The sequence below is a fragment of the Triticum aestivum genome, chromosome 7A (genome assembly GCF_018294505.1).
Source record: "Triticum aestivum cultivar Chinese Spring chromosome 7A, IWGSC CS RefSeq v2.1, whole genome shotgun sequence".
In the NCBI taxonomy this organism is placed as follows: domain Eukaryota; kingdom Viridiplantae; phylum Streptophyta; class Magnoliopsida; order Poales; family Poaceae; genus Triticum; species Triticum aestivum.
This window is the reverse complement of record NC_057812.1, coordinates 20,986,362-21,013,946: the sequence shown is the minus strand read 5'-3', so window position 1 is coordinate 21,013,946 and position 27,585 is coordinate 20,986,362. Positions and strand designations below refer to the sequence as shown.

The 27,585-nt window shown below is 44.7% G+C and overlaps 1 protein-coding gene and 1 pseudogene across 1 annotated transcript; one reads left to right on the top strand and one right to left on the bottom strand.

The window, feature by feature from the left end:
• Nucleotides 1-915: 915 nt before the first annotated feature.
• On the bottom strand, nucleotides 916-1,657 carry LOC123149025 (putative cysteine proteinase inhibitor 7). The gene is made up of 2 exons (XM_044568552.1): nucleotides 1,524-1,657; nucleotides 916-1,393 (listed from the first exon to the last, which is right to left on the bottom strand). The coding sequence occupies exon 2, from the start codon at nucleotides 1,386-1,388 to the stop codon at nucleotides 1,053-1,055; it is 336 nt and encodes a 111-aa protein (XP_044424487.1). The 5' UTR covers nucleotides 1,389-1,393; nucleotides 1,524-1,657; the 3' UTR covers nucleotides 916-1,052.
• Nucleotides 1,658-21,910: 20,253 nt separating this feature from the next.
• On the top strand, nucleotides 21,911-26,855 carry LOC123152854 (putative disease resistance protein RGA3; annotated as a pseudogene).
• Nucleotides 26,856-27,585: the final 730 nt, after the last annotated feature.

Sequence of the window (27,585 nt, the reverse complement as noted above, 5' to 3'; positions counted from 1 at the left end):
CTCCTTCAGCGGCAGTTAGGCCTCTAATGAGGCAGAAACACGTAGGTAACAATACAACTACCTGGCGAAATACATTCGAGGCCATGAGTTGCCTGCCCCCTGCGAGTATTCATCCTCCAAATTGACGAAACTGACCAAAAATCCATTGACTCAGCTCAAAGCTTCATACATACAGTATATATATGCAATACTTTTGCCAAATTTTAGGTATGGCGGCTGCCAAACCTCGCCATATAGATGGATCCGCCCCTGCGTATACTACACCTTGTTTTTTCTACTAGACCGCTAGGTGAAAATTAGTAAATGCATGGCAGTGAGGTGAGCTGGTTAGAGCCCGGCCAGTGGTTTCCTTTTCAAGAGAAAAGGGCCAAGCAGCGCCCCACACTACTGAAATTTGCTGCTTTGCCCCGGGGTCCTCGGCCCGATTCACCTTGTCCGAAAACGACGTGGTGAGTATCCCTAGTTCAAGACACCATCACCGGTCATCTCCAGTGTTATATGGGTTGGGCTTTATCCCTCGCTTGGGCTGAGCGGGTCGTCCTCGGGCTTCACCTGAAGTGCCTGGTGTAATTGTTCCCGTGACACCTTCCTAGGAGACAGCTCGGGCTTCGTCGGCATGCTCCTCCGGTAGCGGTGACACGAAGAGGGAGCGGGGGAGGAAGGTGGTGGCGGATCCAGTGGGCTTTCACGGTGTCGCCGAGGAAGGGCAAACACGGCGGTGGCAGGTTGACTTTGCAAAAATGCTAGACTCACCGGTCTTTACAAGGGCATTACGGGCTTCTTCCAACTAACTAAACCAGCCACCCCCTGATTTTTCAGGAGGGTGTGGGCCAATTTTCCCAAATAGTCAACCATAAACTGCCAGGTGAATCCACCCCGTAAACCCCCTTAATGACTGACCCCGGGCGTGTAGCATTACTGCTTTTCTTGCAACATCTTATTACTAGTGTGAAACAAAAGACAAACATGCTTGATACTCCATCCACATGGGAAACACTGGCTTTAATTAATCACATTAGCCTAAATAGTCCTCCCATCCCGGCCGCTGCCTACTACCGGGCTGTGCCGAAGTAGAGGAGCGCGCGCACTTTGGTCGCCGCGTCCTCGTACACGTCCGCCGTGAAGTGGCCCATCCCGCCGGTGCGGTGGACCGCGTCCAGCAGGATACGATAGATGATTCCTGGACCGCCTTGGTCTTGCTCCTCGCAACGGACCACGTTGATCAACTGGAGGCCTTGCTTCATCTCCGCCACCGCCCACTTTGCGAGCTCTTCGATCTTCGGATCGTCGTCGGAGGATATCCACCCGTGTGTGGGGGTGGCGGCGGCGCAGATGACGAAAACGACGACGCCGGTGGCAAGGAGGAGGCCGGTGGTCGTCATCCTCATGGTCGCTGGGTAGACAATTATTTGGCATGTGACAACATAACTAGTCAGCATATATAGTAATAGATAATAAATCGAATGAAAAACCGAAGCCAGATGATGGCGATTTACTAAGAAAGTAAATAGATTTGAAGGTACCTGGCCTGGCGTGATGCCTAGCTTCTTCTTCTTGGACGGACGGCGATCGGCCGATGTGCTCTTCTTCTTCTTCTTCTTCTTCTTCTTCTTCTTCTTCTTCTTCTTCTTCTTCTTCTTCACTGGGGTTGGGTATGTTCTTCTACCAAAGCTCTCCTCCTCCTCGGCAGGGTGCCCTGGTTATTTGTACTCGTGAACGGAACGGGACGGGGTGGCCACCTACGTCCGTCCCGGCGGCTGCATGCATGCATGCATGGCTTGAGTGGACCGACGCTAGCTAAGATGCCGCGTGCGGACGACCTCGACTTTACTCCGGCTGGCCGTATCTGTATGTACGTGCATGCTGCCAAACGGCCGGGCGTGTACCTAGACATAAAACACGCCACACATGTGCGTATACTACACCTTGTTTTTCTACTAGACCGGTAGGTGAAAAATAGTAAATGCATGGCAGTAGGTGGCAAGGCACTGGCAGTGAGGTGAGCTGGTTACAACCCGGCCAGTGGTTTCCTTTTCAAGAGAAAAGGGCCAAGCAGCGCCCCACACTACTCGAATTTGCTGCTTTGCCCAGTGTTGTGGTCTTGTGGAGTGAAGGGCCAAAAAGAAAAAGAAAAACCTCGGCAACCCCTTTGCCGAGTTAATTTCTCGGTAAAGCGTATTCGGCGTACACCTCTCAGCCAAACAGGATTTTACCGAGAATCATCCATCGGAATACTCGGTAAACTTGTTGCCAAGAACCAAAAGGGTACTCTCTGCAAAAGAAAGTGACTTCATGTTTATCAGGTCTTTGCCAAGAGCCAGAATCGCACTCGGCAAACACTTTCCAAGTTACCGAGCGCCAACTATCGGCTTACCTGGCGCAAGGAACTCCCCAGAGAAACTTCCTTTTGCCGAGATCAATGCCATCCACTCGGCTTACCAGGCATTAGCAACTTCCAGATAGTACCTTTTGCTGAGCACCTCCTACTTGTTCTCGGCAAAAGGGAAACCAAGCTGCCAGCGCCTGCCACGTGTCCTGGTTTCTGAATACTACACTCGGAAAAGATAACTTTGCCGAGTTTGACTCTCGTAAAACGGCTTTGTTAACCTGATTTTATTTGTTTTTCATATAACCCTATAGAAAAAACAGATATAATTGTAATATCCATTAAGAATGACAAATAAAAAATTTGTATACTCAATACGGATCACATACATAACATCAAGCTCACAAAAATATCATATATGGTCTACACAAGCTTCATATGAAGTCACAAAGTAGATATTTAACACGAGTGCATGCTCACTAAACAACAAAGTGGACAATATGTGCTACATACGATCACATGATAAAAATAGCATCACAATCAGGACGAACTGAAAGATGATTATCAAGTTTTTGAATCCACTCAACCCGATAAGCTGGCTTATACCATTGACTATTCATGTTTAGTTGCTCTTCTCATCGAGCAAATAGTTGGAGTAATGGTTCTCTGCCTCCTCCTACTATTGAATAAATCAAAGGAGCTATATTTGTAATGAATCACTTGTTCATTGCAAGCGGGCCATGAATCATAGACTCGTAGACACCTACCTCCGTACACCACATACCACTTCATCCACAGAGAGAAAGAATAAGATTTCAAGAAGCAATGCAAGTTAAAATAACACATGTAACATAAGCCACGTAAGCATTCATCACTCATATACCCAAAAGCATCAGAATTGCAAATCCATGTCAACATCAGCAGCTACATAACTATGTTACTACATCAAGGTCAAACTATCTAGCTAGGTAGACTACTCCGAGTTGTAGTCGATGAAGCCAGTGATCATGGAGTCGGAGCAGGTGGGAATCTCCCCCATAGTGGAGGAGCAAGCATCATTTTTTGATGGAACCTCGTCAGAGGGTGGGGAGCTCCCGCATTGCATTAAGAAGAAGAGAATTGGTCCAGTTAATAAAGGAAACCGGACCCAAAAACCGTACATGGCACGGTTAATCAAGGGAAACCGGCGAAGACCACACACACCAGACTAGCACTCAAGGAACATCGTCCGAAGAAGCAAGCATCATCAGGAATGCCGATCAGTGGACTCGGAGGCACTGGGTCGTTGCTCTCCTTAGGTGGTGCTTTCTTCTTGGACAGGTCCTCAAAAATCTTTATTACGATGAGCTGCGGATTCTCCTGAATGAGCGTTGCCAAGGGGTCCTCACTAGCGTGCAACTCCTCAACCGGGGAATCGACCCTAGAGGTAGTTGCGTCATGGCCGGGTGAAAGTCATAACCTCGAGAAAAGTGCTAACACCTTGTAGCACACAATGAAAAAAATAACATAAGTATGGAACAACTCCGAACACCTACAAAGCTAATTCATTAGGATCTGTATGATTGTATGTTGACTTCTAATCCGTCAGAAGCTCTCTTCAACAACTCTCATCTCTCGGTATACATTGTACCTGGCATGGTGTGATGCCTCCTCCTTGGAAAGACAGTCGGATGTTTTGGCATTCTTCTTTTTCTCTTCACTGGCAGGTTCTTCTTCTACCGCATCTCTCTCCTGCTCCTCACCAGGGTGCCCCATGTCTCATTTCGTTCCGTTCCCTGCGGGCTACATGCTGGCTTGAGTGGAGGAGTGCTAGCTACGCTAAGCTATCTTCTGTCCGCTTTTTTGGAAATAATATTTTTCTTGAATGCTTTTGGCATTAGAACTAACTAAATACCAGCATCTTATAAAGAAGCACAACTCATCTAACAAATGCATATCAATCATTTGAAAAAATCATACTGTGGGACCTATACCTTGTAAACTACACCGAAACCTCCCTCCCCAAGCCTTTTGTGTTCAGAAAAATCATCTGTAGCAGCTTTTAGTGTTGATAGATCAAGGAGGAGAAACTCAATATTGCGAGTGTCATCTGAGCTTGTTGATTCTGTTGGAAGAAGTTACTCCCTCCATAAGTATTATAATTAAGAGCGTGGGCGGAGCTACAGCAGAATCGAAGGGGGGGCCAACAAGAACATATGCAGCTTTCGGGGGGGGGGGGGGGGCAAATGGCTGAACTATTCATAATTTAATCTTGTAAAAAAATTTCCTTCACTAAATGCGCAAGGGCTGGGGGGAGGGGGAGCCGCCCCCTCAGCACTACACATAGCTCCGCCACTGTATAAGAGCATTTAGATCACTACTTTAGTGATCTAAACACTCTTATAATACTTTATAGAGGAAGTATCAGGGAATATGTAAGATCTAGCTGAAAATTGCTAAAGATCTTCCTTTTTCAACCTTGTCGGTACATGATGATACTACCTCTTTTAGCACAAATGGCATCCGTTAAAACCACTACTCTCTTCCTTATGTGATTCATTGCGTACTTGCAGTGCTATAGTTTAATAATTCGAAATGGATAACAGGATTTACTTCGTTCTAATGTTGTTGTTGTTCGTCTCCTCCCCCTCTTCGAAATATAATACCATGCTACAGTGCCAGTCAGTGCTGCAATCCTCGTAAGCACGGCAATCGCTACTACTGTAGCTGTATGTATCTCGTGTTTTGGTCCTTCTGCAAACATATACAAAGTTTGTAAGTGCCAAAACAAGAAAAATATACCTCAATGCGCAAATGGTGATGCAGTAGAAAGCAAGCCATCAAAACACATTTTATTATTGATCTAGGTAAGTTCATGTTGAAAATTGAAATTTTCTTTTCCTTCGCCATAGCCCTGACAAGGCATGACAACACTGACTCACAAATGATATGGCTTGGTAGTAGACCACCATGGCAGAGGCGGAGCTATGTGTATCCCTGAGGGGGCTATTGCCCCCCCCCCCTCCCCCAGCCAAGGACAAATTTGTGAAGATTTTTTTTAAAGGGACATAGTTAGAAGGAAATTTTCTCATTAGCCCCCGCAAACATGCATACTCTGCCTTTTGCCCCCCAAGCATCTCAGTCAATCACCGCTAGTGCACCTCGTACAATAATAACCAAAAATAACATTTATGTATTCGCATGGAACTAAAGCTGATCAACCTGTAGTTATTGAATTGTGTCCACAACCAAACTTATTTTATAATTAACTATGGAAAATAGCAACGGAAGAAATAAAATGCTACTTAGCCAAACAGTGAACTGATGGAAAACTAGATGAAAAACCTGAATTGTCACATTCCATAGACTCAAGGTCACACGAGTCCCTTATTCTTTTAAACAAGGCAAAAGAATTGCCATTTTCACTAATTAAGAAGAGTTTGTTAAACATGAGCCGCAAAGTGGTAAACCCTAAACAAATACTCTCGCGGCATTACATTACTCAGACGAAACTACTCTACAGATGATACTTTATGCGGCCGATCACTATATGACACCTAATCAAGTGTGTTGGGGATCGTAGCAGAAATTTAAAATTTTCTACGCATCACCAAGATCAATCTATGGAGTAATCTAGCAACGAGGGGAAGGGGAGTGCATCTACATACCCTTGTATATCGCTAAGCGGAAGCGTTGCAAGAACGCGGATGAAGGAGTCGTACTCGTAACGATTCAGATCGCAGTTGATTCCGATCTAAGCGCCGAACAACGGCGCCTCCGCGTTCAACACACGTGCATCCCGGTGACGTCTCCTACGCCTTGATCCAGCAAGGGGAGAAGGAGAGGTTGGGGAAGACTCCGTCCAGCAGCAGCACGACGATGTGGTGGTGGTGGAGGAGCGCGGGACTCCAGCAGGGCTTCGCCAAGCACTACGAGAGACGAGGAGGGAGAGGGGTAGGGCTGCGCCAACAGGGAGATCGAATCGTGTGTTGGGCTGCCCCTTTGCCTCCACTATATATAGGGGGAGAGGGAGGGCTGCGCCCCCACCTAGGGTTCCCACCCCAAGGGGTGCGGCAGCCCTAGATCCCATCTAGGGTGGCGGCCACAAGGGGGAGAGGGGGAGGCGCACCTGGGGTGGGCCTTAGGGCCCATCTGCCCCAGGGTTTGCCCCCCTCCCCTCTTGGAGGCGCCTTGGGCCTTGGTGGGAGGCGCCCCAACCCACCTAGGGGCTGGTCCCTTCCCACTATTGGCCCATGTATGCCTCCGGGGCCCGTGGACCCTCCTGGTGGTCCCGGTACACTACCGGTGATGCCCGGAATACTTTCGGTGGCCAAAACCATACTTCCTATATATCAATCTTTACCTCCGGACCATTTCGGAACTCCTCGTGACGTCCGAGATATCATCCGGGACTCCGAACAACATTCGGTAACCGCGTCCGGGATCTCATCCGGGACTGCGAACAACATTCGGTAACCACGTACATACTTTCTCTATAACCCTAGCGTCATCGAACCTTAAGTGTGTAGACCCTACGGGTTCGGGAGTCATGCAGACATGGCTGAGACAATTCTCCGGTCAATAACCAACAGCGGGACCTGGATACCCATGTTGGCTACCACATGCTCCATGATGATCTCATCGGATGAACCACGATGTCAAGGATTCAATCAATCCCGTATACAATTCCCTTTGTCTAGCGGTATAGTACTTGCCCGAGATTCGATCATCGGTATCCCGATACCTTGTTCAATCTCGTTACTGGCAAGTCTCTTTACTCGTTCCGTAACACATCATCCCATGATCAACTCCTTGGTCACATTGTGCACATTATGACGATGTCCTACCGAGTGTGCCCAGAGATACCTCTCCGTTTACAGGGAGTGACAAATCCCAGTCTTGATTCGTGCCAACCCAACAGACACTTTCGGAGATACCCGTAGTGCACCTTTATAGCCACCCAGTTACGTTGTGATGTTTGGCACACCCAAAGCACTCCTACGGTATCCGGGAGTTGCAAAATCTCATGGTCTAAGGAAATGATACTTGACATTAGAAAAGCTTTAGCAAATGAACTACACGATCTTGTGCTAGGCTTAGGATTGGGTCTTGTCCATCACATCATTCTCCTAATGATGTGATCCCGTTATCAACGACATACAGTGTCCATGGTCAGGAAACCGTAATCATCTATTGATCAACGAGTTAGTCAACTAGAGGCATACTAGGGACATGGTGTTGTCTATGTATCCACACATGTATCTGAGTTTCCTATTAATACAATTCTAGCATGGATAATAAACGATTATCATGAACAATGAAATATAATATAATAATAACTAATTTATTATTGCCTCTAGGGCATATTTCCAACGGTCTCCCACTTGCACTAGAGTCAATAATCTAGTTCAATTCGCCATGTGATTAACACTCACAGGTCACATCGCCATGTGACCAATATCCAAAGAGTTTACTTGAGTCACTAATCTAGTTCACATCACTATGTGATTAATACTCAATGAGTTTTGGGTTTTAATCATGTTATGCTTGTGAGAGAGGTTGTAGTCAACGGGTCTTGCCATATTCAGATCCCTATGTATTTCGCAAAACTTTATGTCATATCGTAGATGCTGCTACCACGTTCCACTTGGAGCTATTCCAAATTGTTGCTCCATTATACGTATCCGGTATCTCTACTCAGAACTATCCGGATAGGTGTTAAGCTTGCATCGACGTAACTCTTTACGTCGAACTCTTTATCACCTCCATAACCGAGAAACATTTCCTTATTCCTCTAAGGACAATTTTGACCGCTATCTGGTGATCCAGTCCTAGATCACCTTTGTACCCTCTTGCCAGGCATGTGGCAAGGCACACATCAGGTGCGGTACTCAGCATGGCATACCGTATAGAGCCTATGACAAGAGCATAGGGGACGACCTTCGTCCTTCCTCTTTCTTCTGCCGTGGTCAAGCTTTGAGTCTTACTCAACTTCACACCTTACAACTCAGGTAAGAACCCCTTCTTTGACTGATCTATTTTGAACTGTTTCAAAAACATGTCAAGGTGTGTGTTCTTTGAAAGTATCATCAGGCGTCTTGATCTATTTCTATAGATCCTGATGCCCAATATGTAAGCAGCTTTATCCAGGTCTTCCTTTGAAAATCACTCTTCAAACAACCGTTTATGCTTTCCAGACATTCTACATCATTTCGAATCAACAATATGTCATCCACATATACTTATCAGAAATGGTGTAGTGCTTCCACTCACTTTCTTGTAAATACAAGTTTCTAGCAAACATTGTATAAACCTAAAAGCTTTGATCACTCCATCAAAGCATATATTCTGACTCCGAGATGCTTGATCTAGTCCATAGAAGGATCGCTGGAGCCAGCATACCTTTTAGCATCCTTAGGATCGACAAAACTTTGATTGTATCACATACAACTCTTTCTTACGAAAACTGGTAAGAAAACTTGTTTTTGACATCCATCTGTCAGATTTCATAATCGAAAAATACAACTAATGCTAACATGGTTCCGACGGACTTAAGCATCGCTACGGGTGAGAAATTTTCATCGTAGTCAACTCCTTGAACTTGTGAAAAGACTCTTTCCCACAAGTCGAGCTTCATAGACGGTAACATTACCGCCCACGTCCGTCTTCTTCTTAAAGATTCATTTATCTCAATGGCTCGCTGATCATCGGGCAAGTCCACCAAAGTCCATACTTTGTTCTGATACATGGATCCTATCTCGGATTTCATGGCTTCTAACCATTTATCGGAATACGGGCCCACCATTGCTTCTCCATAGCTCGTAGGTTCATTGTTGTCTAACAACATGATATCTAAGACAGGATTACCGTACCACTCAGGAGTAGTACATATCTTTGTCGACCTACGAGGTTCGATAACAACTTGATCCGAAGCTTCATGATCACTATCATTAACTTCCTATTCAACAGACATAGGCTCCACAGAAAACATCTTTCTGTGTTGCATCACTCTCTGGTTGAAGTAAAGGTTAGACAACCTCATCAAGTTCTATCTTCCTCCCACTCAATTCTTTCGAGAGAAACTCCTCGAGAAAGGACCCGTTCTTAGCGACAAACAATTTGCCCTCGGATCTGAGATAGAAGGTATACCCAACTGTCACCTTTGGGTATCCTATGAAGATGTGTTTGTCCGCTTTGGGTTCGAGCTTCTCCGGCTGAAGCCTTAAGCATCGCAGCCCCAAACATTAAGAAACGACAACTTTGGTTTCTTGCCAAACCAATGTTCATATGACGTCGTCTCAACGGACTTATATGGTGTCCTATCTAAAGTGAATGCAGCTGTCTCTAATGCATAGCCTCAAAATAATAGCGGTAGATCGGTAAGAGACATCATAGATCACACCATATCTCATAAGGTTCGATTACGACGTCCGGACACACCATTACCCTGTGGTGTTCCAGGTGGCTTCAACTGTGAAACAATTCCATAATGTCTTAAGTGTTTGCCAAACTCATAACTCAGAAATTCTCATTGATCCGATCGTAGGAATTTGATCTTCTTGTTATGATGATTCTTAACTTCACTCTGAAATCGTTTGAACTTTTCAAACGTTTCAGACTTGTGGTTCATTAAGTAAATATACCTATATCTACTCGAATCGTCAGTGAAGATGAGAAAATAGCGATATCCACCGCACGCTTCAATTCTCATTGGATCACACGCATCAACATGTATGATTTCCAACAAGTCACTTGCTCGTTTCATTGTACCTGAAAACGGGGTCTTAGTCATCCTGCCCATGAGGCATGGCTCGCATGTGTCAAGCGATTCAAAATCAAGTGACTCCAAACATCCATCGACATGGAGTTTCTTCATGCATCTTACGCCAATATGACCTAAGCGTCAGTACCACAAGAAAGTAGTACTATAATTATTAACTCTACATCTTTTGGTGTGAACATGTGTATTACCACGACCGAGATTCAATGAACCATTCACATAGGGTGCATGACCATGAAAGGTATTATTCATGTAAACAGAGTAACCATTATTCTCTAATTTAAATGAATAACTGTATTGCAATGAACATGATCTAATCATATTCATGCTCAACGTAGACACCTGATAACATTTATCTAGGTTCAATACTAATCCCGAAGGCAGATGGAGCGTGCGATGGTGATCTCATCAACTTTGGAAACACTTTCAACACACATCGTCACCTCGCCCTTAGCCAGTCTTCGTTTAGTCCGTAGCTTTTGTTTCAAGTCACCAATAATAGCAACTGAACCGGTATCCAATACCCAGGTGCTACCAGGAATACTAGTGAGGTACACATTAATAACACGTATATACTTTGAAGTTGCCAGCCTTCTTATCTACCATGCATTTGAGGTAATTCCGCTACCAGTGACCGTTTCCCTTAGAATAGAAGCACTTAGTCTCGGGTTTGGGTTCAACCTTGGGTTCCTTTACTGGAGCGGCAACTGGTTTGCCATCCATGAAGTTTCCCTTCTAGCCCTTACCCTTCTTGAAACCAGTGGTCTTGTTAAACCATCAACACTTGATGCTCCTTCTTGATTTCTACCTTTTGCGGTCTTAAGCACCGCGAACAGCTCCGGGATCAACTCCATCCCTTGCATGTCATAGTTCATCACGAAGATCTAGTAGCTTAGTGATAGTGGCTAGAGAACTCTATCAATCACTATCTTATCTGGAAGTTTAACTCCCACTTGATTTAAGTGATTGTAGCACCCAGACATTCTGAGCACATGCTCACTAGCTGAGCTATTCTCCTCGATCTTGTTGGCTAAAGAACTTGTCAGAGGTCTCACACCTCTCAACACGGCATGAGCCTGAAATCCCAATTTCAGCTCTTGGAACATCTCATATGTTCTATGGCGTTCAAAACATCATTGGAATCCCGATTCTAAGCCGTAAAATATGGTGCACTAAACTATCAAGTAGTCATCAGGATGTGTCTGTCAGGTGTTCACAACATCCACAGACGATGTTGTAGGGGTTTGCACATCGAGCGGTGCATCAAAGGCGTAAGCCTTCTGTGTAGTAGTGAGGACACTCCGGACCTAGTCCGTATCATTGCTTACAATATCTTTCAACTTAATGTTTCTCTAGGAACGTATTGAAACAGGGAGCTACAACATGAGCTATTTATCTACAACATATTTGCAAAGACAATTTAGACTATGTTCATGATAATTTAGTTCATCTAATCAAATTATTTAATAAACTCCCATTCAGATAGACATCCCTCTAGTCATCCAAGTGAAACATGATCCGAATCGACTAGGCCGTGTCCGATCATCACGTGAGACGGACTAGTCATCAACGGTGAACATCTCATATTGATCATATCTTCTATACGACTCATGTTTGACCTTTCGGTCTTCCGTGTTACGAGGCCATGTCTGTACATGCTAGGCTCGTCAAGTCAACCTAAGTGTTTCGCATGTGTCCCGAGGCCATGTTTGTACATGCTAGGTTCGTCAACACCCGTTGTATTCGAACGTTAGAATCTATCACACCTGATCATCACGTGGTGCTTCAAAACAACGAACCTTCGCAACGGTGCACAGTTAGGGGGAACACGTTTCTTGAAATTTTAGAGAGGGATCATCTTATTTAAGCTACTGTCGTTCTAAGAAAATAAGATGTAAAACATGATAAACATCACATGCAATCAAATAGTGACATGATATGGCCAATATCATTTTGCTCCTTTTGATCTCCATCTTCGGGGCTCCATGATCATCGTTGTCACCGGCATGACACCATGATCTCCATCATCGTGTCTTCTTGAAGTTGTCTCATCATCTATTACTTCTACTACTATGGTTAACGCTTTAGCAATAAAGTAAAGTAATTACATGATGTTTATGTTGACATGCAGGTCATAAATAAATTAAGACAACTCCTATGGCTCCTGCCGGTTGTCATACTCATCGACATGCAAGTCGTGATTCCTATTACAAGAACACGATCAATCTCATACATCACATATATCATTCATCACATCCTTTTGGCCATATCACATCACAAGGCATATGCTGCAAAGACAAGTTAGACGTCCTCTAATTGTTGTTGCAAGTTTTTACATGGCTGCTATAGGTTTCTAGCAAGAACGTTTCTTACCTACGCGAAAACCACAACGTGATATGCCAATTTCTATTTACCCTTCATAAGGACCCTTTTCATCGAATCCGATCCGACTAAAGTGGGAGAGACAGACACCCGCTAGCCACCTTATGCAACTAGTGCATGTCAGTCGGTGGAACCAGTCTCACATAAGGGTACGTGTAAGGTCGGTCCGGGCTCCTTCATCCCACGATGCCGCCGAATCAAGATAAGACTAGTAACGACAAGTAAATTGACAATATCGACGCCCACAACTGCTTTGTGTTCTACTCGTGCATAGAAACTACACATAAACCTAGCTCATGATGCCACTATTGGGGATCGTAGCAGAAATTTAAAATTTTCTACGCATCACCAAGATCAATCTATGGAGTAATCTAGCAACGAGGGGAAGGAGGGTGCATCTACATACCCTTGTAGATCGCTAAGCGGAAGCGTTGCAAGAACGCGGATGAAGGAGTCGTACTCGCAGCGATTCAGATCGCGGTTGATTCCGATCTAAGCGCCGAACAACGGAGCCTCCGCGTTCAACACACGTGCAGCCCGGTGACGTCTCCTACGCCTTGATCCAGCAAGGGGAGAAGGAGAGGTTGGGGAAGACTCCGTCCAGCAGCACGATGACGTGGTGGTGGTGGAGGAGCGCGGGACTCCAGCAGGGCTTCGCCAAGCACTATGAGAGACGAGGAGGGAGAGGGGTAGGGCTGCGCTAACAGGGAGATCGAATCGTGTGTTGGGCTGCCCCTTTGCCTCCACTATATATAGGGGGGAGGAGGGAGGGTTGCGCCCCCACCTAGGGTTGCCACCCCAAGGGGTGCGGCAGCCCTAGATCCCATCTAGGATGGCGGCCACAAGGGGGAGAGGGGGAGGCGCACCTGGGGTGGGCCTTAGGGCCCATCTGCCCTAGGGTTTGCCCCCTCCCCTCTTGGAGGTGCCTTGGGCCTTGGTGGGAGGCGCCCCAGCCCACCTAAGGGCTGGTCCCTTCCCACTATTGGCCCATGTATGCCTTCGGGGCCCGTGGCCGCTCCCGGTGGACCCCTGGACCCCTTCGGTGGTCCCGGTACACTACCGGTGATGCCCGGAACACTTCCGGTGGCCAAAACCATACTTCCTATATATCAATCTTTATCTCTGGACCATTCTGGAGCTCCTCGTGACGTCCGGGATCTCATCCGGGACTCCGAGCAACATTCGGTAACCGAGTACATACTTTCCCTATAACCCTGGCGTCATCGAACCTTAAGTGTGTAGACCCTACGGGTTCGGGAGTCATGCAGACATGGCCGAGACAACTCTCCGGTCAATAACCAACAACGGGATCTGGATACCAATGTTGGATCCCACATGCTCCACGATGATCTCATCGGATGAACCACGAAGTCAAGGATTCAATCAATCCCGTATACAATTCCCTTTGTCTAGCGGTATAGTATATGCCCGAGATTCGATCGTCGGTATCCCGATACCTTGTTCAATCTCGTTACCGGCAAGTCTCTTTACTCGTTCCGTAACACATCATCCCATGATCAACTCCTTGGTCATATTGTGCACATTATGACGATGTCCTACCGAGTGTGCCCAGAGATACCTCTCCGTTTACAGGGAGTGACAAATCCCAGTCTTGATTCGTGCCAACCCAACAGACACTTTCGGAGATACCCGTAGTGCACCTTTATAGCCACCCAGTTACGTTGTGACGTTTGGCACACCCAAAGCACTCCTACGGTATCCGGGTGTTGCACAATCTCATGGTCTAAGGAAATGATACTTGACATTAGAAAAGCTTTAGCAAATGAACTACACAATCTTGTGCTAGGCTTAGGATTGAGTCTTGTCCATCACATCATTCTCCTAATGATGTGATCCCGTTATCAACGACATCCAATGTCCATGGTCAGGAAACTATAACCATCTATTGATCAACGAGTTAGTCAACTAGAGGCTTACTAGGGACATGGTGTTGTCTATGTATCCACATATGTATTTGAGTTTCCTATCAATACAATTCTAGCATGGATAATAAACGATTATCATGAACAATGCAATATAATATAATAATAACTAATTTATTATTGCCTCTAGGGCATATTTCCAACAAAGTGGTCCACTGCAATTTACTTATATACATAGATGGCTCGATCTCATTGTCGTAGAAAAATCGTCTGATTGGTGTCATGTCCATAGCAACAATCTTACTCAGATGTTTAGCTCCACAATGGACCAAAGAGAAACCTCCTGTCCTCTTTGATGTTCCGCATTATGGCCGCCATGGGCGCCGCCTTGGTCCTAAAAACGCCTTGTAAACTAAGTAAATAATCATGGTAACCATGCATAAACTTTTTTTTGTTTAGTTTCTTACATGTGTCTCGCACTTGTAAGTTGATGCCGAATGTAGTTGGGTAATACTGTTCTCCCTTATGGAATGGTTCATTCTTCGGCCGGTGGTGTGAGGTGTATCTTTTCATAGCATCTGGTTTGACACTGTAGATGGGTTTTGTTTGGAATCCAGTACCAAGTGCGGACGTCCTCGATTTTACTCCGGACACGGGAAAGACATGTCGTGGGAGTGAGATCCGTTGCATCTGGCCATAGACTAGTTTTATCGTAGTCCGATATATTTTAGTTAAAATATAATACAAATGTTATCATCAGGTTTGAATGAAAATCATCCGGTTTACATGTAATTTGTCAGGTTTGTTTAAACCTGATTTGAAATGTATTGCGGATTGCATTGAACGGCCGGCTTCTTCATCATTGTTCGTGGACTGGCTCCCTCTTGTTCGTGGACAGATGCAGCGTCCGATATATGGGCAATGTTGGAGATGTCCATACTCCACACTTGTCACTTTACCTCTTTTGACATCCCGGCATAAAACACGCCACACATATTACGCATAGGACATCTTGTTTTTCTACTAGACCATTAGGTGAAAATAGTAAATGCATGCAGTTGTTATTATTAGGTGGTAATGCAGTGAGGTGAGCTGGTTAGAGGGCGCTAGTTTCCTTTTCTGCTATTATCTATCTATCTACTACCTTGGTATAAGCTCAAAAGAGTTCCAGATGAAAGCCCTTGTTCTTCATGTGGACTCGACAGCAACGACACTTCGCGCCGTTCCCCCTTCTAAGGGCGCTGTCATGGAGCTTAGATGTTTTAGGACGTGTCGTGGCGTAGTTTACAGGCCTACCTGTGTTATTGTTCGGCAACGTAGTCGTGTGCGTATATGTTGTCTGGTTACCTCCCAGGATCCTCTTTGTAAGAGAGTCACCTCGCCACTTTGTATCGTTCAACCGTGTACTGTGATTTGTGCTTTATATATAAAGCGAGGCGAAAGCCTATTTCTTCTCGAGAGTAAAAGGTCGAAAGGGCAGATCCAAATCAAGATCTCAGTTGTCTAACCATGCAATGTAATGGTACAAATCCCACTGATGTTGAGCATTAACTGATGCAAAGATCATGTTGGCGGGCAAAACTCTCTTGGATGAGCATGTAAAGAAGTGGCTTGCGGGGAAGAAGGAGTAGATCGACGAGCGCAGGGAGTACGAGGCGGCGAGGGCTGTTGCGGCAGCAGTGGAGCATGCTGCAAGGATGGAGGCCGAGCAGGCGGCATGGATGGTGTCCGACGAGTGATCCGGCCAGCAAGCGAGGCATCCTTCACGCTCAGACATTGATTTCATTTTGGCACATCTGGATTGTTGAACTATGATTTGCTTTGTTTTGTTTCAAATGTTGAATTCGGACAATTTATATTATATGATCGACATGCATGGATTGCATGGATTTAAGGCTTCGCATTTGAGGTGTGTGGATGTAGGGCAACCCATATGAGGGGCCCCTGGTGTTGTACTCGGACATGCCTGCGGACGTACAGGGGGCTGGATCTGCCAAGTCCGACTGTAGATGCTCTTATATTAGTTATCACTTTTTATATATTGTGTGGTTGTCTATGTTAAGATCCACAACAGATAATACACTAGTAGAACAAAAAAATATAGTATTTTATAAGAATCTCATAATGTTGATGGTCCAAATATTTTTTTTATAGACTTGGCCAAAATTTTAAAGAAGTTTAACTTATACTCCCTCCGTTTCTATATATAAGTCCTTTTAGACTAGTTACAATGGGTAGTAATTTAGACTAGTAACATGCATATGTTAGTAGTCTATGTTACTACCTCTACAGTGGGGAGTAACATATATGTGGTGTCATGCAACACTTTATTTATTAGGTTGTAGACTCATCTTATTTTGGTATGTGTGATGTTACAGTAACTAGCTATGTTACCATATACCTCTCTTTCCTCATTAATTACTCGCCGCATCATCTGTTTTGCTTAGAGATGTGTGATGCTACCACCTATGTTACTCCCACTAGAGGTAGTCTTAGAGATTGGACTATAGAGAGTATATCCAAATGTATATAGACGTCTTTTAGAGTATAGGTTCACTCATTTTGCTCCATGTGTAACTCACTGTGCTCCATGTGTAATTAATAGTGGAATTTCTAAAAGGACATATATTTAGGAATGGGAGGAAGCAGGATCAAGCTAGAAATTAAATTAGTTTGGACGGAGAGAGTAAAGGGGCAGAAGAATGAGTTACGTCCGATCTTGATCTAACGGCGCTGATTGGCTACGCGCGCGAAGCCGCGATCCAAGTCGTGTGGTTCACCGGCTGGCCTCCTCCCACCCACACCGGGGTCTCCTCCGGGCTGCGGCGGCCGGCCGGTCTCTCCCCCTTCCCTGCTATCCCCACTCTCCCCCCTCCCTCCTCAGCGGACAACATTCGCCGCCTTTAGAACATCAATGCTTATGCAACTATACATCTCTTCTCGAATTTTCTGGCTTTTTTGACTGTGTTCAATGCAATCTGACTGTCAGGATACTGACACCTACACTGTACGTCTTGTTTGGAACTGCACTAAGTGTTATGGGATCCCCGCCACCGGCCAATCCTGCTTCATCATCGCCCTCCTCTCTGTCAGCACAGGTATCCATCCTCCTACCACTCACTCCAGTAGTTCCGGCGCGCCTGTGCAAGCCTAGTACTTGTGTGCGATTTTCGGAAATTAGGGGGTAGCATCACATGTCATGTCTTCGCTCTTGGTCCAGCAATGCTGTTCTATCAGACTAGGTAGTAGCCTGAAGAACCTGATTACAAACAGCTTGAGAACTAGGCTGTAGCCTAGTGGCAAGGGAGCGCAGTGGTGTCTCTAGCAACCAGGGTTCGAGCCACGTCGGGGATGAATTTTTGGTTTCTCACAAGGGATGCTTCTCCTATATCAATAAACCATGGGTGCTAGTGCCCATGAGTTTCATCTGATTACAACAGCTTGTTTTATTGCAGTCAAGTAGTATCAGGTTGCTAGCACACATGGTTAGAACTTACTTTAGAATAGAGTAAAAAGGTCACAGTGCCATTAAAATCCCTGCTTATTCCTTGTTTCCATTGTTAAGTTTCCTGCTATCTTCCCTGTCTTCACCAACCGCTCATTATTTTTCCTCGTTTTTTCTTTCTTTCTTTTCCTGGAGACAGCCACCATAAAGAGAGGGAGAACAGTAAAGTAAGCAGAGGTGGAGACTCGAAACTCTAGGTATCCTTTCTTAAATTCATTGCTACAAGTAGTGCTTATCAAGATCCTTCACACAACACGCAAGAACTTAGGCTGTTTTGTTCAATGCCATCTGAAGGCGAGCATTGCTTTTTGTGGGGTGCTTTAGTGGCAGTGATTAGTTTAGTAGGGAGAGTTGATCTAAAGAGTAGTTAGTAGAGAGAGATGGGGAAACAATAAAGTAAACATGTGTCCTCTAAATTCGCCACCAGATGCGATGCCTTGTTGGCTGCGATTAGTTTAGTTAGGTTATTAGGTAAAGTAATGTGAAGTGAAGTAAAACATGACTGCCATCTGCTGATTGCCAATGTAAAAAAAAAACAGAAAGTAGAATGATTCGAATCAAGTAGGTAGACAAGCACCTACCATGGTTAGAAGATGTAACTAATGCTTTAGTTGTAAGATGATACAGGATCCTGTGAGTTTTTACCATTGAAAAAACTCCACATTAAGGCAAGGTGACCGCTTTCTTTGGCTTACCTCTGTTATCCCACTAGGCAAGAAGAGTCACATTCATTAGTATATTGGTGACAAGATACTCCCTCCGTTTCTATTACAATGCATATTAGTTTTTTCTCAAGTCAAACTTCGCAAACTTTGGTCAAGTTTATACCAATCATTGGTTTATACAGAAATATAATTAACATCCACAATACCAAATCAATTTCATTAGAATTAACACTGAATATATTTTTTGCATCATGCATATTTGTTATTGTGAAGGTTATATTATTTTTTATAAACTTCGTCAAACTTTATAGAGTTTGACTTAGGTCAAAGCTAATATGTGGAGTAAATAAAAACGGAGGGAGTATGTCTGTTTGGTAGTGAGAATAAGATTTGTTTCTTGGGTAGTAAGCCATCTCAGAGGAAGAGCAGCTCGCTACAAACAAAATTTGCACCATTGGTTCAGTTCTTGGTTAAGGTTTGCTTTGCCTTAGGACGCCAATGCTTATGCAATTGTAGATCTCCCCTAATTTTCCAACTTTTTTTACCATGTTCAACGCAATCTATTGTCAGGATATTAGCACCTACACTATCTGTTATCACTCTAGATGAGCAATTGAGTAAAGATACAATAATTTGCACTGATATTTTCATCCACTGATGATAGGGCGTATGGAATGTCATCATGTTGTTTCTCATGGCAATGTTTAATGTTGTTGCTCCTTTAAATAGATTTACAAGGTCTGTAGTACCGCCGTTGTGAAATACTCCCTCCGTCCCAAAATTCTTGTCTTAGATTTGTCTAAATACGGACAAGTCACATTTTAGTATTAGGTGCATCCGTATCTAGACAAATATAAGACAAGGATTTTGGGAGGAGGGAGTATTTGATGTGTGGTTATTGTCAGTGGCGAATCTAGAAAATGATGGAGGGGGGGCTGGGCTGCCTGGGTCATGCAAATATGTGTTGGATTGAGTCTGCAAGTAGCTGGGTTGGGCCTTAAAACTAGTAGTAAATACAAATTTTACATCACTAGAGGGGGGGCTTGAGCCTGTTAAAGCCCCCCTAGTAGATTCGCCCCTGGTTATTGTGGATGGTCAAACTTACTTCTCTGTCATCGACATTTGTAGCTTTCATCCTCAAGTATCGCCATGTTCTAGTTCTATCACAAAGTAGTGCAGTTTTGTTCTGTTAGATTATGAATTGCAGAGACAAAGGAGTGGAAGGTACATCTCCGATCCCATTAGTAGAGCTGTGGAAGGTACATCATCTGTTAACGCCGACCATTTTGTTTTGTTTGTCATATCAATTATTCATCATGATGGAACTATTTATCGATGAATTGTTTCATTTCTCAAAACAAAATCAATGGATAACTTTTACTGTTTGAGTAAACTAAAACGATTGCATATACGGGTATTCTAGGATTAGAGCCATGTGGAATTATCCACTGAAACACAGCGATACATCAGCACAGTAGATAAGCTACATCTTTTACAGCCCACTGTTTCAGACAATCCTATTACAAATAGCTACCATTATTGCAGTTAAATAGTACCCCCTCCGTTCACAAATATAAGAAGTTTTGGATATTTCAGTATGGACTATATATGGACTGAACTTAGTGAACAAACACACTAAAACGTGTCTATATACATCCGATCCAGAAAAAGGTTAGAACATCTTATATTTGTGAACGGAGGGAGTAGTAGTCTGCTAACACATTTTGTTTGAACCTACTCTAGAACAGAGGAAATAGTCTACTCTACATCAACCGTTGTTTTTCTTCCCCCGCTCTTATCTTTTGGAGATATAAACTCAAATTGAAAACCACCTGGATTTATATTTCGAAAGTTTGAATTACCGCAGTATGCAAAAGCAGAGGCTGATCTGCTGAAATTAACAGATGATACAAGATCAAATGACCTTTTTTATTGGCTTACCTCTTTTATCCCAGTAGGAAAGAGTTACCGGGATTAGTATATTAGTAACAAGAGATGCTTATTTAGTTGTGAGAATAAGTTTTGTTTCTTGGGTAGTAAGCCATTTCAGAGGAAGAGCAGCTTCCTACAAACAAAAAATTTGAAACATTGGTTCAGCTCTGGGTTAATGTTTGTTTTCCTCTAAAAGAGCTCGTCGTCTGTTCCTTCTTTCCCTGGAGATAACTCCTGCCTACTAAACCTACCAACCATGAAAAGCAGAGAGGAAGAAACAGTAATGCAGCCAGGCGAGACTCGAAACTGTGGTCGCACAATGAAAACCACGACACCACCACCAGCCTGAGATCTGAAGCTTTTGTGGGAGAGAGTGACGTTTTTTTGCCTTTTTATTTAGCTAGCACAAGCAAACGTTCTCTAGATCTGCGCAAAATTGTTGGCTAGATTCTGCCTGTCGCATCAGTGGATCATGACAGCGTTGCCCGGGAATGCGACCACGACGGCACTGGCCAGCCACCACCACGAGATCTAAAACCAAGTAGTACTATTATTATGGTGGTGCTCCATTGGGCGTCGACTAGTTTAGTTTAGAGACCACGGCGGCACCAGCTCGAGATCTGAAGCCAAGTACTATTGTTTTTGTAGGGTTTGCTCCATGGGGATGCTTTGCACAAGCAGACAGTTGTGTTGGATGGAGTCCGGCGTATGGTCCATCAAGATGCATGGCTGGCACATGATAATTAACTACTCTCTCCGTTCCTAAATATAAATTTTTTTAGAGATTTCAATCTGGACTACATACGGAACAAAATGAGTAAATCTACACTCTAAACAGACGTATATTTAGGAATGGAGGGAGTAACGAGTAGATAACTTTCTTGTGTTTAGTGTTGCTCCATGGGATGCTATGCTCTACTGGCAGTTGATAAGTTCAGCTTTACTGGGTGGGATGGGAGTAGGGAGTGAAATTGCTAGCAAAGTAAGCAGTCTGGCGTGGCCACCAAGACAGCTAGTATTTGTTAGTATTATAATGTTGTGATTAGTTACAGGCTCAATGCTTGGGAGCAACGACTTGACTCACAAAGCCACCATGACGACAGTCATCTCTCTGTAGATATCTTCCCTCCCCCTGCAGTTAACGCGCCATGCCATATCTCCATGCATCCTCTTCCTTAGCGGAGCAAAAAAACCTACACAACTCTCAGCAGACGACTTCCCTCACCGGCGACTGCCTCCACGACGTACGCCGGACGGCAGGTAGGCGGCTCCCCTTCCCGCGTCTACGTGCATACTGTTTGTTCATTCCTCTCGTGATCCTGCGGGTACTCCCTAGCAGCAAATTGCAATCACAATCAATTTTCTCTCTAGTGAGTACTTATTTACCGCTGCATAATTGGTGTGCATTAATAACCAAACAAAATTCTCTTAATTTTTGCAGGTCCTCACACTCACATCACATCACAGATCCTTATTCCTTAACAATACGTTGGTGTGTCTGAGCAGAGGATGCTCGTGGCCCTCAGCGCGGCGCAATGGGTGGTGGGCAAGGCGCTGGCCCCCATTGCCGATGGCTTGCTGGAGGCTTGGGGTGCTACCAAGAACTTGGGTCTCAACATCGAGGCCCTTAGGATGGAACTGCTGCTCGTGAAGGCCACGCTTGAACTCGCCGGCTGCAAGCAGATCCAAGGCCAGGCTATGGAGGAGTTGTTGGGGAAGCTGCGGCACTCGGCGCACTGTGCCGAGGACTTGTTGGACGAGCTGGACTATTTCCGCATCCACGATGAGCTCCATGGCATGTACGACGCTGCAGATCAGCATGCCAAGGGTTGCGTCCATGATTTTTGTCTCAATGCTCGCCACACTGCCAAAGCTGTTAGCCAACTGGTTGGTTTATCCACGAGGTCGTCTGCTTCCAGCCCTGCATGTGATCCTGGAGAAGTACAAGCTGCAAGACAACGGGTCAGCTGTTGCGTTTGGCCTCATGGTAGGCAGAGGTCATGCGGCAATTCCTCCTTGGCGCCAAATGCTAATCAGGAGGTCAGTGGATGCATTCCCAGGCTCGGTAAACTCCTCCTTTGCTCATCTTCCCCACATGTATGTGATGATCATTCTGGCCAGCCAACTCTTCGTGGTGCATCACAAAAGGAAACACCAGTACTGGGGTTTCATAGGGTTTATGTCTCTGAAAGAATGAAGTGCATTGTTGAGCAACTGCAGCCTGTGCGTACAGAGGTTACCAAGATTCTGCAGAGTTGTGACCGTATGACTGTCCCTGATATTTCAGTGAGCCGTCCCATTACCACTGGCCAAAGTACGGAGCAGAAATTGTATGGGAGGGACCATATCATGCATACCATCATACATGATATGACCAAGGGTAAATACTGCAGCAAGGATCTAACCGTGCTTCCGGTTGTCGGTCCAGGGGGAATAGGGAAGACAACACTGGTACAGTACATATATAGAAACCAGCAAGTGCAAGATCATTTTCAAGTCCTTATTTGGGTATGTGTGTCACTCAGTTTCAATTTGAGTAAGCTGCTAGATGAGATTAAAACATATATCCCTCGGGTCGAAGGGGAAAAAGTTGGCAGAGTCGAAGAGCTGATTGAACAGAGATTAAAATCCAAAAGGTTTTTGCTTGTACTGGATGATGTATGGGAGTTCAGTAATGGGGATGACTGGAAAAGGTTATTGCTGCCATTCAAAGCATCGCAAGAAAAAGGTAGTGTGATTCTACTCACGACTCGGTTTCCAGCAATAGCAAATATGGGTAAAACAGCTGATTATATAGAACTGGAAGGATTAAAATCTGAAGAATTTAGGAAGTTGTTTCTTTCGTTTGTGTTTGTTGATGAGCCCTTTACAAGTGATCATAGTTTTTTGCTTGAGACCGGAGATAAGATAATGGAAAACCTAAAGGGCTCTCCTCTTGCTGCAAAAACAGTTGGTGCATTATTGAGAAAAAACCTTAATTTGCGTCATTGGAGAAGAGTCTTAGAAAGTAAAGAATGGGAGAGACAAACCGGTGTCAATGACATTATGTCTGCCTTGAAGCTTAGCTATTACTATCTTCCTTTCCATCAGCGACAATGTTTCTCCTATTCTGCATTGTTTCCTGAAGATTACAAGTATAGTGGTACTGAGCTAATCAACTTTTGGATAGGACTGGATATTTTACAACCTTGTGGTCAAAATCAAACATTGGAAGATATAGGTCTGAGCAATTTAAATGATCTGGTCACATATGGATTTTTCAAAGAAGAGAAAACTAATGGTCGTCTGCGTTATGTAATGCATGACCTGCTACATGATTTAGCATTGCACATGGGATCTCATGAATACATTAGTTTACATCGGTCTAATGTGGGATCAGTGCAGATTAAGCCATCCATACGTCACTTGTCTATAATCATAGATGATGATGATACACTCTCTCAAGAGAACTTTAAGGGACAATTGAGAAAACTGAAGACGATATTGAAGGTTAAGCAATTGCATAGTTTGATGTTATTTGGAGAAATGGATGAGAGCTTTGCCAGCATTTTGAGTGATTTGTTTAGGGAAGCAAATGGTCTTCGTGTTCTCTGTCTGGTTAACATGCCAACTTCTGTGGAGTTCATGTTACACAACTTTTCAGCACTTGTCCACCTGCGATACTTATGTCTGGGTACAAAAAAGTATGGGAGGGAGATGCAATTACCACTTGCCATTTCCAGATTTTATCATTTAAGGGTTCTGGATCTAGGATCATGGTATGGCTGTTGTGATTTGCCAAGAGACTTGAGCAAGCTTGCAAAATAGATCGTTTTTATACCCTGAGTGATGAGCTTCATTCTGATATTTATAATGTGGGAAAATTCAGACTCTTAGAAGAGCTGAAAGTATTTAGACTCAATAAAGAAAGGGAAGGATTTGAAGCAAAGCAACTAGAGCATTTAAGTGAACTGAGGGAGCTTGGCATCTATAACCTTGAGAATATACACAGAAAAGAAGAAGCAACCAAAGCAAAACTGATAGAGAAAAACTACTTGGAGAGATTAACATTTGATTGGGACAGTAAGCGGTCTAATACCGAGCCTTGTGTGGAAGCAGTTGTCCTTGAAAGCCTTCAACCACATAGATATCTTCAAGAGTTGTGCATTAGAGGGCACGGAGGCTCTTCTTGTCCAACATGGCTAGGTGAAAAGCTCGTTGTTGAAGCTCTTCAATCTCTTCAGCTCGTTGGTGTTTCTTGGCAATGTCTGCCTTCTTTAGGGAAGATGTGGGGCCTTGATAAAGTAATATTGAAGCATATTGCCACAGTAAAAGAGTTCGTTGTAGAGCAAAGCTTTATCGGGCTAAAAAGGCTTGAACTTGTTGGCTTGGGAAGTTTTGAAAAATGGATACCATCACAGGACACTCATCATATGTTTCCTCTTTTGCAAGCAATGATTATTAGGGACTGCCCTAAAATCTTGGAGTTACCATTTTCAAACCACATTATTAACCCTGCAGATCAAGACTGGAAGATTGATTGGTTTCCCAAACTACAAGAGCTTGAGATATTGTACTGCCCAGAATTCTTGTTAGTGCCTCATATCACCTGGACTGAAACGCTATGTACTGTCAACATACGAGGTATAAAGCTACTAGAGATGTTCAAGTACTCAAGATCATCCTACTATGGAGTAGGACTGAAAATTGTTGGAAAGTATGAACTGCGGAGCTTAGATCAAGTGTTAGCATGCAATAAACTGTCAGGTCTCGAGCAGCTAGTACTCGAGAAGTGCCCACCTCTGGAGTTAAAGCACCTTCTGATGCTAACCTCACTGAAGAAATTGGATGTAAGGAGTTCAGATTGCCTGGTTGGGCCATTAGGAGGTGAGGGTGATGTGGTATGGCAGCACCCTATTATCCAGGAATTACTTGTGGTCCAGGAATCACTCGGTGGTCCTAGTGGGAAGGAATTAACAGAGCTTCTCACTCACCTCCCAAGGCTCTCCAAGTTACTTATTTGCCAGCTGTGAAAATGTAACACAGCTCGCGGTGAGGGTGGATGTGCAGCAAACAACTTTAGCAGCCGCGTCGGAGGTGGAGCAGGAGAAAGAAGAAGATGGGTTGCTGCTCTTCCCGGGCCATCTCTGCGACTCACTCAGGGAATTGGTCATCAACAGATGTCCAGAGCTGGTCATGGTGGAAGTGGAAACCCCTTCGACTTGTCTTCCTGCTGCAGGAGGAGGGTTCCAAGCCCTACGGTCCCTCCAGAGTTTACGGATTTTTGACAGCCCCAAGATACTATCCGCCAAGAGCTCGCTTTCTGTCAGCATCGCCAAGACAAGGACTGAACCACTGGTTCAGTCGAGACGAGTTATTGCCAAACAGCAGACTGTAGCGGATCCGGCAACAGAAGATAGCGCGATGGAATTCAATCAAGGAGATGGGCCGGCCCAGCGGCCCAAGCAAGCGACCAACCCACCGCGTTGGCTCGACGACTACAGCCTGGCCCGTTAATCGAGCCAACGGTAACTGGTTTAAATAGAGATCGATCTCTTCCTGTAATAGTTGGCTAGGATTGGAATGACGGCTTCGGCCGGTGTAATCGGATAGCTGTGAGGGTGGTTGGGTGGCTAGCTACCGAACTTTTCCCCAATTCGAAATCGAATCCCTAAATTCCTTCCCGATCTAGCGAGTTGCTTACACTTTCCTGCTGCATTTTCCCATCCTCCCTGCAAGTCCTCGAGCTTTACGGTGTGGAAGGCATGGGGACGCTGGAGCCTCTCTCAAACCTCACCTCTCTCACCCGATTAAAGTTGTGCAATTGTGGAGAGGATCTAAGATGCAAGGGCCTGGGCCCTCTCCTGGGACATCTCAGAGAATTTATCGTCTTTGGCAGCCCAAGAGCATTTGCTGGTTTGGATCCCAATCCTAGGCTTGTGTTGCATGATGAAGGAGAAGACCAGGAGCTGAAGCAGTTGCAGCTTGTTTCCCCTTTGAGTTCATCCCAAGTACATATCCTCTGTACGGATGAGGCCATGGGTCTCCTCGCCGCACCCATCTGCAGCTTGTTGTCTTCCTCCCTAACCTGCCTGCACTTTCACCTCCTCGCCTCCGTCCCTGATAAGATCGAGCGCTTCACCAAGGAGCAAGAGGATGCCCTTCACCTCCTCGCGTCCCTCCAGTAACTCGAGTTTTGGTATTTCGACAAGCTTCAGAGCCTCCCTGCAGGGCTGCAAAAGCTTACCAATCTCCAGCGGCTACAGGTCCGCTCATGTCTGGCCGTCCGGTCGCTGCCAAAGGATGGCCTCCCCAAATCACTGCAAGAATTAGATGTCCAGGAATGCGGCAACATGAGCTAATACAACAGTGCAGAGGGTTAGTGGGAACCATCCCAAAAATCCTACTGCAACATGGAGACTGACAGAAGGTAACGACAACTGCTTCCTTGTTTGTGTCCTCTGCCACTTTCCAGCTCCCACCACACTTGCTTTTTTCATGCATAATAATCTGACGAGTGTTTATTTCTATCTATTATGCAGGCCTCTGTCTAGCACATCCTTCTACCCTTTTAGAGCTCAACTCCACGTATGCACATTTTCCACATGGGGGAGGGTCTTAAGGCCATCTTCCTTCATGATCTGGTAATTAAATCTGAACTAGAACCGTAGTCCTTACTGTGTATCAATTTTATCAACTTCCATGTATACTTCTCATGAAAAAAGAACCCCCGTTTATATTCCCGTGACATCAGATTTCCAGCTTCTTTCGAACGGTAGTGAAAATAGTTCTAAAGCATTACTCAGGATTTGTTCCCCTCCATTTCCCTTGTCTTTTTTCAAGAAAATCGACGTAATTATTTGCTTGTGCCTTCTAAACCTGTGATGTAATCACCATTTATATTGTTCTATGTGCAGGTGTTTGTTCGTGTTTGTCAGGATGAAAATTTGGCATCCGCATGTTGCATAAAAATTTGGGTTCTTGTCATTCATCGTGACTTGGTAGTCTACTTGCCTAGTTCAGGTCTCAGAATCAACATATAACTATAGCATAAGTATGAAATAAATGAGACCTTGGGATCATTCCACTGATATTAAGGTTAGCAATTTTTTCACACTGCTGCATTGCTATCGGTACTAGCTGTTCTTGCATTC

What these genes read in the sequence shown, in the direction of transcription:
- LOC123149025 (XM_044568552.1), bottom strand. Translation starts at nt 1,388, where the DNA reads ATGAGGATGACGACCACCGGCCTCCTCCTTGCCACCGGCGTCGTCGTT.